Genomic DNA, 14,716 nt, shown 5'->3' with positions numbered 1-14,716 from the left:
ATTTGTATATATTTATACATTATTTGCACATTATTATATTAATTATAAGTATACATTTATAATATATTATAAACTATAGCATTTTATATATCTTTAAATACATATATTCAAGTCTGTGGGAGTATAACAAATGAAAATATTGCAGAAGATGTGATCTTTATTTAGACAGTATCTTGGGGTATGAGTAAGACTGTATAGGAAGAGAAGGAATAGGGAGCAGCAAGGGCATTGTAAGGAGAAGAAAAGACATCAGTCTTGAACATGCATAAAATATCTTTTATTTGGCTTTAATGTACTCTGTGTGAGATAAACAATAGCATTTCATGTTAGAATGGTTGATTAGCCTTCTATTATGGAAGGTATTGAGCTCTATTCCATTGATTTGGATTTTATTTTGTGAACAATAGGAAAGTATGTGAATTTTCTAAGCAGTAGAGTCATTGTCAGGACTGTGTATTAAAAGATAACTACGGCAAATAATGGGAAGCAGAAGGATTGAAGTGTTTAGAAAGTTATTTCAGTGGTCCAGGTTAGAGGTGATAGGAGTCTATACTGGGGTAGTAGCAATAAGAATGGGAACTGACTGACAACTCAATCATTGAAGATCTCATGAATTTTCATAGAGATCACTTCTCTTTTAAAAACTGACCTTTGTTAATTACAAGAATTCACAGAGTTTTGCAGGAAACCACATAATTGCTCTGATGGTTCTAGCTTATTTCACTCCTTATGGGCTATAATGACACACTATAAATGGGAGCTTTACTTAAATAATAAAGCCAGAAGAAATTGCAAAGACATGATTCCAGAGTATTCTTTGAAATTGAATTTTTATTAACTGGCCTATGATATAGGTATGTCATAAAAATTATTTTCATTGAAACAGCTTCCTGCCTGAGAAATATGATAAAATTAATGAATAAAAATAAACATGAATTATTTAATTGTCTGCCACAAATTATGGAATGCATAATTTTGTTTAATCTTTAAAAAACCTTTGACATAATTGTTAAGATTAGCCCCAGTTAACAAATGAGTTCAAAGAAATTAGATAATCTAAATACATTGTAAATACATATTGTTGATTGAAAAGTCCTATTTTATCCCTTATGTAGAGTCCTTTAGCCTTACTGTTCATAATTACAACTTTTGGAAATTTCTTCTTGGTTAGGAAAAATTAAGAATTAATTTCAAAATTGGTAGTTTTTCAGTCAAAGATGAATCTATTAATGTTCAGAAATGTTAATGCAAGATCTTAAAATAGAAAAAGTAATTATACCTGGTATTATTATAGGTAGGAGGTAGAACAGTGTCAAAGCTTATATAAAATAGCAAGGGAAATTTGGATATTTGATAAATGACCCAAAAATTGACTTTTGCTTTTTGATGTATTGGGAGAATAGTTTTCCTCTACCCTTCTAAAGATTCTCCCAGCTGGTGTAACATTAGCAGGAGAAAATCAAATTTAGCTTTTCATACTGAGGGGAACCTCACACACAGGAAAGAATCAAAGACAGAAAGGTAAAGTGAGGTAGATATGCCATCCTGAGTTAAGGAATGGGAGAGGGGCCTGGGGATTCAAAGGATTGAGGAAGGCAGTTCAAGGGAAGTAAGAAAGGCAGATGTTTGGTAATTAGATGTTTGCCCTGCCACACAGATGGATCATTGAGATAAAATTAGTCTCTGGTGAAAATCCCCATTCTGGGAAATACCTCCAATTCAGATTCTTCTAGGTAAAGAGAGGGGCAAAAGTTTCTCTTGAGACGCCAGGGTCTTGATTGCCCTCAACTCAAAATAGTCCACAATGCAAAGTGACACATTCTGGGGAGATTTGCTCTGAAGCCCTTCAAAGGCATGATCATAACTTTTCTCAATAAAAATAATTGTTTGACTTCTTACCGCTCTGTTTGGCTGCTAGTAGGTGAATGGACATACTACATTGTTAAAAACAAATAACATTCAACTGAGTAAATTTAAAGATCTAATTGGCTTTATTCAAGGATTCATTAATTAGACAGCATCCAATCTAGAAAGTAGAAAGGAGCTCCAAGGAGTTATACAAAATGGAAGGTTTTTATAGGAAGGAGGTTAGGGCAAAGAAATTATTAGCAAAAGAGGATATTTTCAGTTAAGATCACTTTCCCTTAGGGGGCAGAGCAGAGAGTCTTACACAGATAGATTATCTTACAAGTGCTGATCAGGACATTCTAGACTGATTGGTTTAAAATTCTACTCCTGAGAGAGGCTGAAAGTGCAATTAGGTTAGGTATTAAGTCTTGATGAGACTTAATATTTAAGTGACTCCATTTTGGGCCTATTTCTTTTTAACAACATAAAGACATATAAAGTATAGTCAGTTTTATAAGATGTGAGCAAGTTGGCTTGATCTTTCAATATACTCATATTTTTATAATGGTGTCATTGTTACTGCATTTTTATTCTATACTCAAAGGTGCAAAATGCCTATAAAGGACTATATAGAAAATAATTCTTTCTCCATGAAGTCTGCAGTGTGGTGCGTCTTATTATTGTTATTATTTCCAACCAAATTGTTATCCCTAATTCCTCTTATAGTTACAAAGTTAACAGGTGTACATACATAAAGTATCTCCAATTCTGAAGGAAATTCATTCTCTAAAAAATGATGAATAATGTTAACATCTTTAACAAAACTAGCTATAAGGAAAGCAAAGAAGATTTTTTAGAATTTTATGAATGCCGTTAAAAGTAAAAGTTCAATTAATTTGATTTGGAAAATTGTTCTTGAATGTCTTGTTTGAGTTATAATCAGTGACTGATGAATTGATCAAAGAAGGAAAATGTTGCTTGTCCATGACATTAGAAAAATGAACTTAGGTTATTTGCCATAACTATGCATACATAGAAATTACTAGTCATATCTTTTCATGTTCGTTGAAAATGTTTGAGGACTGAGTGACAAAGTAAGACAGAGGAGAGAAATCGAGACGAATTTAAGGTCTGTAGTGGTATACTCTAAACAGACTTATTCCAATTGGTTCTTAAGTACAATGAAGATGATAATGGGAAAATACTGTAAATATAAGAATTTCCACTGGTCTGCAGATTTGTGTTTATGTAGCCTATCAGCATTTCTCTGATGTATTTGCATATATCCTGATTCTTTCCCAAGTTGTCTGACAGTGGCTTCCTAGGCATGTGTTGAATAGTAATGTTTATACATGGTGTATTCAAAAGGCATAGCATTGTGTCTCCATATAACTTTCACTCACTACTCCTTAGGGGCACTATACAAAGGGCTGATGCCATCAATTGCCTCACTAATAAAGTTAAACTGGACAACGCAAGGTATGTTATTCAATTCTAATGTCTATGCTTACCCTATCTAACCAAGGATTGATTCCTGCTCTTACATCATCTGATCCAGATGTGACTCAGCTATCACCATTGAAGTTTTTCTCTATAGGAAAAGGCATTCTTGGGATTTGTTGCTTATACAATGAAGTCATGAATTAGGTTTGACTTTAGGTAGTCTTGTTTTAGAAAATGATGACTATTTTTGGAGGATTCCTCAAGCAAGAAAGCTGTTTCTTCTTGTAATTTGGGGGATTTAGAGACTCTCCAGTGCCTGTATTCTTCTGCCATAACTCCTGATGCCTGACAGGAGGGGTTAGTTTAAGTGTGAGATGCTGATGGTACTCTGCAATTCAAGGTAAGGGTGAAAGAAATAAGTCATGATGCCTTCTGTCTCCAGGACTTTGACATTGCCATAACAGGAAGTTCACAGAGACATATCATTATTCTAGGTAGTGAGCATTGAAACACTCACACGTCTAAGTGTGGACTTAGATGGAAGGACTTTATTGAATAAGTCCTCTTTCCTCTAAGTGTTCTAGGAGGAAGCCATCTGGGAAACAGAGTGGCCCTGAAACTTTTATAATAATACCAGTAATCTTTTACTGCTCAACTTCTTGGCTCTGAGCAAATGAGAGAATGGTGGATTCTTAATGGTTACTCATTAAATGCATATAGGCATTTGGTTCTTTTTTTAAAACTTTTTTTTAATGTTTATTTCTGAGACAGAGAGAGACAGAGCATGAGTGGGGGAGGGGCAGAGAGAGAGGGAGACACAGAATCAGAAGCAGGCTCCAGGCTCTGAGCTGTCAGCACAGAGCCTGACGCGGGGCTCGGACTCACGGACCGTGAAATCATGACCTAAGCCGAAGTCAGTTGCTCAACCGACTGAGCCACCCAGGCGCCCCGGCATTTGGTTCTTTGTCATGGGTTTTATATATCACATATAATGTCTTCTGGCCTTTAGTCTCATGATTCTGAAAGAAATGGATACTGTCTCATACATTTGCTCTTTCTGCATTAACAAACTGAAGACTGTCATTTTTGGAGGTGATTGACAATACTGTAAATGGCCAGCTTCATTCTTTCATTTGTTCATACATTTCTTTAGCAACAGAATCATGCTGGATATTCTATTAGCTATTGGGAATGTAAAGGCAGACGTCCTACTGCTTATTGACTTTTCCACATTATAGGTGGTAGGAAGAAAGGGTAGTCATAGGGGCCAGATTGGATATACCCAGATAGGACTTCTAAGAAATGGTTGGATTTGAAAAATGCTCTAAATCTCTGTGGGTATGATTCTCTCTCAGAATCATAACTGTGGTTAAGGTCATGATAACTGCATGACATGGAGGAAGTTCCTTATTCTCTCTTATCTCTGTTTATTCATCTGTATAATGACTGCTTTATAGTGCTGCTGTGAAGAATAAGATAATGGGGATGGCTGGGTAGCTCAGTTGGTTAAGCCTCCAACCCTTGATCTCAGCTCAGATCATGATCTAATGGTTCATGAGTTCGAGCGTCATCGGGCTCTGTGCTGACAGCATGGAACCTGCCTTGGGTTTTCTCTCTCTCCCTCTCTTTCTCAAAAATCAATCAATCAATCAATCAATGAATAAATAAGAAAAAAATTTTTAAAAAGAATAGGATAATGTATTTAACACATTTTGTGGCACACCAAATGCATTTAAAATATGGCGAATGTCATTATCACTATTATTATTATTATATCTTAAATGTTCCCCATCTTCTAGTTTCTTATAAGCAAAGTTATTACCCACATTTATCTTAATAATGCAATCCATTTTTGTATAACATTTGACTTTTTGGAGATTTGAACTCCACAGATTATATTAGTTTTACAAGTAAATTCTGTCAGGCAAATAGATGAGGAATTATTTTCCCAAGTTTAGTCAAGTTAGCATGAGACACAAAAATGGTAAAATGGCTTCCCTTCATTGCCAATCAGTGGCCAGCTCCAGCCAAAAGTTGGCCCCCTTAAGTACCCTCTTCGTTCTCCGCCCATTGCATCATGCTCACTTGCTAAAAACAAACAAACAAAAAAAAAATTACTGCTTACAAAGTGTAGACATTCTAAGAAAGTTGTTAAGGGAATACATACCATTCTAATAATTTAGACCTCGACTTAAGTTGATGGCCAGGACATGGGGACTATAAATCTTCAGTTGAGAAGAATATGAACTGCCAAAGTTAACCACACCGAATTTGACTGTGAAGTAAGCTGCTGAGCAATTTTTTTCATTGAATATACCATCCACTATATTAAAAACTGCCTCAGGAAATCTCTAGCAGAGGAATCTGGCCCTTCTTAATTTGCTTTCAAATCTGCAGTATGTTTTGTTCATTTGTTTTTGACTTACGATAATGTGAAGAGAAACCCCATCTACCACTTCCTGAGTTATTCTTATTTTATATGGAAGATGTCCCTCCTGGTTAATTCTTTTAAAGTCATTTCCACTTTACTTTGGTCATAGCTAAAACTCAAACAAACAAACAACAAACAAAAACTAAGTTTTCTAGCTATAATTCAAGTTTCATTCAAAGCTGCAGTTTAACTGATTTGTCACAGAGTGGATTTAAATCTAACGATTCTTGTGAACATGCCAATATAGTAACCGCTAGCTGCATGTGGTTATTAAACATTTAAAGTGTGACTATTCTGAAGTGCAATGTGCCATAACTGTAAATTCATTCCAGATTTTGAAGACTTGGTATCTCATTAGTGATTTTAAAATGATTATATGTTGGAATGATATTTTGAAACATTAAACTAAATAAAATAAATTATTAAAATTAATATTACCTGTTTATTTTTATTATATTTTTTGAAGTGGCTACTAAAATATTCTTTAAATTACATAGGTGGCTCACATATTATTTCTGTTGGTCTGTACTGTTTTAGACATGCAATTAAAGATACCGTAAAGAAATCATGCATTAGTAATCCTTTCAAATGTTTAAGAAGTTTTTAGTGGTGCAAGATTTGGAGTCTCACAGTTATTTGTATTTAAGTTCTAATTGTCCATTTTTATATTCATTTTTATAGATTCCTGAAATATTACTACTAATTTAATTTCAATAGTAAATATATATGTGTAGGTATACACAGATCTACTTTCTAGGCTTAGATTAAATAGGGAGGGGAATATCAGTGAGAGTGTAAAGAGATGCATTTTGACAGAAATAAACATAAGTTGTTATGAGAGTGCAGAGAGTAGGAAAGTCTTCCCAGAGGAGTTGAAGCTGAGTTGTAAAAGCCCCATGGACCAATTAATGTTTATCTGATGAAGAAGAGGTAAGAGCATTCTCAGAACCGCATTAGCCAAGGTACAGAGGCATGAAACGTGACCTATTTAGGAAATAAGTGTATTTTCTATGGCTTAAACACATGTGTTTGTCTTTTAGTTTTATTTTTAAGCAATCTCTACACCCACTGTGGGGCTTGAACTTGCAACCCTGAGATCAAGAGTGGCATGCTCCTCTGACTGAGCCAGCCAGGCATCCCAGGGTGTGCTTGTTATTGGTGGGAAGGAGTAGGGACTGAAAGGGAAGCGAGATTGAGACAGATGATGCTAATATATGGGATTTTAAAAATAGGAGATCTGTTATATAATATTAAGGAGTATTAAGGAGGGGAAATGTAAGCACACTGTGACAGGTAACCAGAAGAAGGGGGAAGAAGGGAAGAGGTGAGGGAGTCAATTAGGAGGCTGTTGCAGTAGTTCAGGAAAGAATTTATGACCGCCTCAGCTATGGAATTTGTATTCTGTAAGAAATGGGGCAGGGAATAAATAAAATATAGACATCTAGGGTAGCACTCAGGTTTCTGTCTTAGATTACAGGATATCACTTTCAAAGATAGGAAATACAAGGAAAGAAGCAGGATTGGTATAGGGAAACATTGTTCAATTTTGAGCACATTGAATTTGAGGTATCTGTGAACATCTAGTCATTAATTATATATATGGACCTGGAGATATAGATTGAGAGAGTCATTATGAAAGAAATAGTTCCAGTAATGTGTTTGTGTGTTGAACTCTCTCAGAAACAAAATGCAGAGTGACAAGAACAGAGGCTCAGGGACTAGTTAAGTCTTTTGATGAAAATGAGATATTAGAGATGTATCCAGAGAGAATTCATATTATGAATTTTTCAAAATTACTAATATAATCTATGACTTTGGTAGGACAGGACTGTTCTAAACACAGATGTTATATAATTTCACTAAATTATCATCCTTTTACCAGTGATAAATGATAGGATCCCACACTGTTATTCAAAATTATATAAATTGAGTATAAAAAATATATTTCTTGGCAGGCATTTTACAGCTCTGACCCACAATTTTCTCAGTATACCAAAATTGATGTTAACATCAGATGTTAAGATGTCTTCTAAAGCTGACTACAAAGAGAGAATGGGATCACGGGAAAGGTATCAAACTATATAACCATCAGTTGTAACAATCACTTACAAAAATCTAAATGAAAATGCTATATACTACAGAAAAGAACAGTGCTTTTGTTTACCAATATTAAATAATAATGCTATTGAAGAGACCAGAATTATTAGATTTTCAACAACCTTGAAGCATGCTGGGGAATCAGGTAGCTCTGACAGGTGGAATTCAGCTTCTCTATTGTTTTAATAAATCTCACCTACTCTTTGTAGATAAAACTAGTGAAACTATTATATTGCAACTATTTGGATTCTTTGAAGAAAATAGTACTGCACATACTAAAAACAATTTTCTATTGCACGTCAATAGTTAATAACAAAAGTGCTCTGTGCACAAAGAAAAGGAAAACTTTTATAGTACAATGACATAATGACTCCATATCAAATGATGCATCCTTGCTGTACATGGTACAAGTTAGATTATTTCATTTCAAGCCATATATTAGAGATCAGAAAGGTTCAGAGAAACCAGCCAGGATAGTTAGAAGTACATTAGGATTTACATATGATGAGTGATTGGAAAACAACAATTTCAATGGTGTATAGATGAGAAAATCTAGACAAGGAGTTTTGGTTGAGAGAGTCACAAATGTGAAAGCTGTGATAGAAAATGATTCCAGTGTCTTCTTTATTCTGCTTTATATTTTATAAAAGAAAAAAAAATGAGGCTTTTGGTTGCTGAAGTCATGAGAAATATACTGAACCTATACAATTTAATAGAAATAATTAGTAGTCATTTCAGCAATGTATTTACTGGTACAGTTTGTGGTGAGCTACATAGGTTTTATCTTCCCAAAATTCACAGAACAGGCATGCTGGCAGGACTTTTTTTTTAATGGACTTGGGTCATTTTTAAAGATGGATTAAAATCATTACTAACATTTGCAGTTATGTAAGCTCATGCCATAAAATGCGATCACTCATTTGTTCTACTTAGGCAACACAAAATGTAGTTGTTGGATTGATCAGATCTGCAGCTGGATCACTTACTGGCTCATTAATTTTTATCATATATTGAGTATTCTGACCTGGTACATCAGCTTTTGAAATGGCCACTTGTCTTCTTTCCCTGGGCAAATGGCTACAGGATGCACTTTAAAAATGTTGATCTAATTTATTTTGTTCTCATTGAACATCTGTGGGAGGGAAAGCTGGTAAACATGTGTGTAGGTTTACATGTACTTTGGAACTCGTATCACCTCTGTGTACACTCCTGTATGATCGGCTTAGCCAAATTTGTTTAGGTGGCAAAACAGATCTTCAGCATTTCGTATCTTTTCATTCCACCCTCTTCTCTCCCTGTACCCACCCCAGCCATTTAGTTTTTGCTCTTTCCACCACTTGGTAGTCCCAGAGAAACTAAGGAATTTGGATGTTTGAGATGAAAAAAAAAAAAAAAAAAACAACAAAAACCAAAAAACAAAAAGCAACTTTGTAATAATGATCTTTTCCTTGGGCGCCTGGCTGGTTCAGTCCATAGAGCATGTGACTCTCGATCTCAGGATGGTGAGTTTGAGCCCCTCATTGGGCATGGAGATCACTTTAAAAAATAAAAAATAAACTTAAAAAAAAAGTATGTTATTTTCTCTTCTTAAATCTTGTGAACTTCCCCAAATCTTCCCCAGTATACAGAAAGTCTTTTCTCACCCAGTAGGATAAAGCCCGATTCCTTTGACATTATGAATCCTCATCCTACATACTTACTCTCTCCTTCATGATAGTGGGAGGGAAAAGAATGGCAGTTCTGTGTTTTAGGGATTTTAACTCCCTTGCACCCACTTTCTTCCGTTATGGCAGCCACTTCTACCCCATTTATCTTCCCAGCCCCAGTATCTTTCTATCTCCCGAATTAATTCACACTGAACTGTTAGTTCCATAAACTGATGTGTTCTAAGACTCTGAAATGGTCAAATTAGGACTTCCAAAGAGGGCAGTGCTTAAAGCAAAGATTTCCAGTATTGTTAACAATCTGGTAGTAAGACATGGATATGTGGAGATTCCTTGCATTCCAAATCATGTACATTTAGTTACATTATCATTGCCATTTTACTTTTTATCAAACCATATTAAACCATAGCAGATTTTTGTTTGTGGTTTCTCCAGACATGTGATTCTTTATGATAGACTTTCTTTGTATGTTTACTATTGTAACATTCATACAAATATTCGATTCAGTACTCAGCTCCTCTTTTCAATTTAGCCTCTTCACTTAAAAAAAATATATATATATATATACATATATATATATATGCACATATATATATATGTGTGTGTGTATATATATTTTTTTTTTTTGAGAGAGAGACACGGTGGGGGGGGGGGAAGTGGAGCAGAGAGAGAGGGACACAGAGAATCCCAAGCAGGCTCTGTGTTGTCAGTGTAGAGCCTGACACAGGGCTCAAACTCAGGAACTGTGAGATCATGACCTAAGCTGAAACCAAGAGTTGGACGCTTAACAACTGAGCCACCCAGGCGGCCCTAGCTTCTTCACTTTTTATACCTCCTTCCATTTTATATTTTCCTCATCTGAAAAATTTATAATTCTATTTCCCTTATATTTTTCTCTTACTCTTCATATCATCCCCATGATACTATTTTTATTTTCCTCCCTTATTCTGTGTCTTTGGCCTCCATTCTTTATATGTTTACATGTTTGGCAGGGAGACCTCATCTCTAGAAAGTTTAGTGACCAAAAAATAACTGATGTATGGCATGGCCACCATGGTGTGTCAGCAGCATTATGACCTGTCTGTCCTTGGCGTGAATAGGACAATGACCATTAGAGTCAGAGGCTCTTTCTCTGCATGCTCATCTGGTGCACTGGAGTGGTCTTAGGGGACAGAAACCAATATCTTTATTTATTACACACTTAGAACTGGAGAAGAATTTCCAGATGATGTTTAAAACAGCTCCCAAAACATCCTTTATGAAGGACTACTCTTTCAAATTCCATATGGCAAAACTGATTATTTTATACATATCTACATCCTTTTAGTGAGTTAATTGTATAGGAAGGGAAGTACAAAGAGACTTAGAAAATGAATGAGTTTGATAAGGCAGATTTTACAAAAATCCACCAATTTCTTTAATTCATCATAATATTCCAGAGATTTTTTTTTCCCATCCCATGAATAGATGTAATTTTCTCTTTTGTGCCACAAATGGGGGTGTTTATTTTCCTGCTGCTTAATGCTAGCTGAAATGCTGCGGGGAAGTGCTTCAGTGATATCTTCTCCAACGTACTCCATCCCAGTGCAGTCAAATAAATTGGATCATCGCATACAACTAGGTACATTCATGTTCTCTCAATAGTGAGTGAGAGGGTCAATGCCGTGCATTCTGTTTCTGCCCCTTTCTTTCATTGCTCAGCAGTGTACTATTTGGTCGACATTATTTAGTCTTATTTCTGCACTCTCCCCCCCTTTGCCTACCCTTTCTATACATCACAACTATGTGAGTGGTTTGTATTTCTCCCTGGTAGCTGTTGCTTCCTACTCTCTCTCCTGCCTGTCTCTTTATCTCTTTTTTGTGTGCCGGACATGAAGCTGACACCAGGACTTGATTGAAACCCTCGAGTAGCTCTTTCACCACTTGCTATTCCTACATCTTGTTTCTTTTATCTGGATTCAGTAAGTGAAAGTTATAGAACATACAGGATTAAGTAGGTCTGGGAAAGAATTGGACATTAACTCTTTAGGAATTCTAGTGTGGCTGATGAGGCCATCCTATTGGAAAGGAAAAATGAACACAAAAACAAAACCAAAAACAAACCAGGTAGTTACTTCCTAAGCGGCTTGATTCCAAAGACAGCAAAGAAATTTCCCTTCCTAGAAATACCTTGCTCACAAAACACTCAAAATTCTGTTTTTAAAGCAGTGAACCTTTGAGTTAAATGTTTCTACCTTAAAATATCAAGGTAGACATTGCAGTGTTTGACTTTTATAGATCTTTGTAGTGACCTCTCATTTCTGCAGTTCCCTACTGGAAAATTATCATTTCATTTTTGCTCTCCAGAACTTTGCACTGGGGCAAGGTCAAAGGACAGAAGGACTCTGAGTAATCTCTAACAGGGGCACTACTGAAAGGCGGCATGCCCAGACACTGGCAAGAATGGGCTCTGAAAATCTGACCCCGTCCGATGAACCTACCTATGAAAGGTCACAATATCGAGGGAGGGTCTGTCATATTATAGGTGGCCCAGGGAGACAAGACTCTTAAGAAAACGTTTTGAAACATCAGTCTTTCTCCTGGGCTACCTTTATTCCATTGATCCACATCATGGGGCCTCTCTGCATGTGTCTGGAATTTGGAAACTCTTCCTGGTGTATGTTCTTGGAGGAGAGCATAAAAGGGGTGTGGGGCTATGTGAACAGGACTGAGGTGGAAAACGGGAAAGTTGAAATAGGGGATAGGGAAGAAGCATAGGATGAAGGATAGTTCATAGGGCTAGGCCAGATGTGGCAGGACATCTTAGAGTTACTGAATTGTCGGTTCCAAAAAAAGTGGAAAAGAAAACTTTTAGACATTCACTCACCCAAGACAAATGTTTCCTTTAAAGTTTCATAATGCACTATTGTGTGGAACATATCCAATAGATTAATGACCAGCTGTGGTGAAGGCCTGGAGCCCAATTTTAAGCTAGTGATAAATATTTTGGTTTAAAGGTTTAAATGTTTTTTAGGAGGCAAGATATATTTTATGAAATGATAAAAACAATTACTCTATGTATAGAAATCTCACACGCTGAAACCAAATTTAATTAGCTGTGTCTTTCCAGAGGAGATTGGAGAACAAATAAATATCGATATAAATATATGTGAGCATTTTCAGTTTCATGTACTAAAGATTTTGCCCCCCTTTCCCCTTTTCAGTATTCACTTATATATTTTCTAAGCTAACACATTTCGAGTGCTATCTTTTCCAATTTCCTTCTCATGAGCAAAGTTATCCTCATTTCAAACATGAGAAACCCTGATGGTTGGAGAGAATTATTTCATCAAGTATAATGCACTTCCAAGTATGGTGAAGCAATGCGAGTTGTCTACCAATTAGAGAGTGAATAAACAAGTCTGTCAAATACCCTAATTTTCTAGATGGTCTTGGGAGCCACTGATGTAAAATAAATGGAATTCTTAATGGATTCAAAGAGATAAAGTAATTTTGCTTCTTTTCTATGCATTACTCTAAGGTTGCCATTTCTAGAAACCGTAAAACTGTATATATGTGTAATTTAATATATTTATCTGTATATTTTCAGAGTTATTTACATGAGAAATCTAGGACATGAATATGCCCTTCCCATTTCCTCCAGAAACTGTGTAAAGTACAACAAACAGTTATGTGGACTCCAGTTTTAGGCTGCCCACATTCACATTTCAGTTCTGAGATTTATCTGTGATATAACCTTGGGCAAGTAACTTAACCTCTCTCTGCACTCCAGTTTGCTCATATATGACACCCCTATGAAGATTAAATGAGCTATTACAGATAAAGTGCTTACCACAGTGCTTTGAATATTTTTATTATATAGAATTGCAGAGAAATGTTTTCATGACTTGAAAGGTACACTGAAGAGAGAAGGTTCAAGGAAAATTCACCCCATCTTCATATTTTTTTCAGTATTCCAAACACTTTAATGTATGTGATACTTTGCAAATTATTACAATCTGTGTTTCTTTTTATTTATGATTACGATTCTGCCTGTGAGGAAGAGATTATTCTCCTTACAACGTAGAAGAGGAATCTGAAGCTTATGATGCAGAGGTTAGGAACACAGATGGGGGGGACAGACTGCCTGGTTCTGGTATTATGCTGCATGTTACCAGCTGAGTGGTCTTGGGTGATTAACTTCTCTGATCCTAACGTTCCTCATCTGTAAAAATGGGGGTAGTAATAGTACTTATCACTTATGGTTGTTGTGAGGATTAATTCAGTTATGATGCATGTAAAAGGTTTATAAAATGTTTAGCTCATAGTAAGTACTCTGTAACACTTAGCTATTATTTGTATATCATTATTGTTGTTATTAAAAGCTTGCTTACGTTTATTTAGCTATAGAGCAGTAAAGACAGATCTAGAATCCTGGCCTTGTGAATGAAAATATTTATTTCACTATTAGAATTTGAAGAATTTATCTGAAAAAAAATAATAAGACATTTACTGAGCTCTTACTATATGCCGAGAATCCTTATGTGAACTTTACTGGGATTCTTTCAATTATTTTTCATCACAACTATATGAAGTAAGCCTTATTATTATTATTATTTTTTTGGAAGTAAGACTTCTTATTATGCCCACTCTATAGATGATCCAACTGAGACTAAAAGAGGTTAAATTATTTGCCCAGGGCCTCCAGAATTCCTGCAAAAGTAGTCTAACTCCAGAGTCTGCCTAACATCATTCTGACTTTAATTGTATTACTTTGACTTTGTGGTTTCCAGATTTTCCATAATGGGTATGTGTTAGTTTTACAGGTAGAAAAAAAAATGGGTGTTAAAAATGATTTCAACAGGGTGATTATTCTGTTAAGCAGTAGAACCCAGAGGGAATGGTATACAATTGGTGATGACCAAGTAGCAGAATCAGTGCAAATTAGGATCATGTGGTTGTGGGTGGGTAAGAAGCAGTAAAGACAAAAGAAAGGGAGGAGGAAAAGAGAACCAAAGGTAGCAAGCAGATAACTGAAATGGCAAACTTCGACTTCTCAAAGCTTTTTTTCAGGACTAGATTTACATCATAGAATGTAATGGCACAAAATGTTTCAAAGAGACACATTTTATCATAGTTGGATTAATGGAAGCATTGACATTCCTTTGACATTGTGATTCTGTGACTCATAGAAGAATTTCATAAATGTTTTAAATCACAGTTATTTAAAGAAGAGCTGATAATTTTCAGTTAA

General features: G+C 35.5%; 1 protein-coding gene across 7 annotated transcripts in view; it reads left to right on the top strand.

Moving 5' to 3' along the window:
• The window catches only part of NEGR1 (neuronal growth regulator 1), an 836,662-nt gene that overhangs the window by 281,633 nt on the left and 540,313 nt on the right, over window positions 1-14,716 (top strand). Inside the window, exon 1 of one of the 7 annotated variants that reach the window (XM_042997579.1) lies at window positions 7,725-7,791. The exons of the other annotated variants lie outside the window; for them this stretch is intronic. Within the exon in view, the coding sequence (XP_042853513.1) occupies window positions 7,745-7,791 (47 nt within the window). The 5' untranslated portion in view covers window positions 7,725-7,744. Of the gene's footprint in view, window positions 1-7,724; window positions 7,792-14,716 lie in introns of those variants that run through there. 7 annotated transcript variants of the gene reach the window in all.

The sequence above is a fragment of the Panthera tigris genome, chromosome C1, assembly GCF_018350195.1.
Source record: "Panthera tigris isolate Pti1 chromosome C1, P.tigris_Pti1_mat1.1, whole genome shotgun sequence".
In the NCBI taxonomy this organism is placed as follows: Eukaryota; Metazoa; Chordata; class Mammalia; order Carnivora; family Felidae; genus Panthera; species Panthera tigris.
This window is presented reverse-complemented; position numbering and strand designations above follow the sequence as displayed.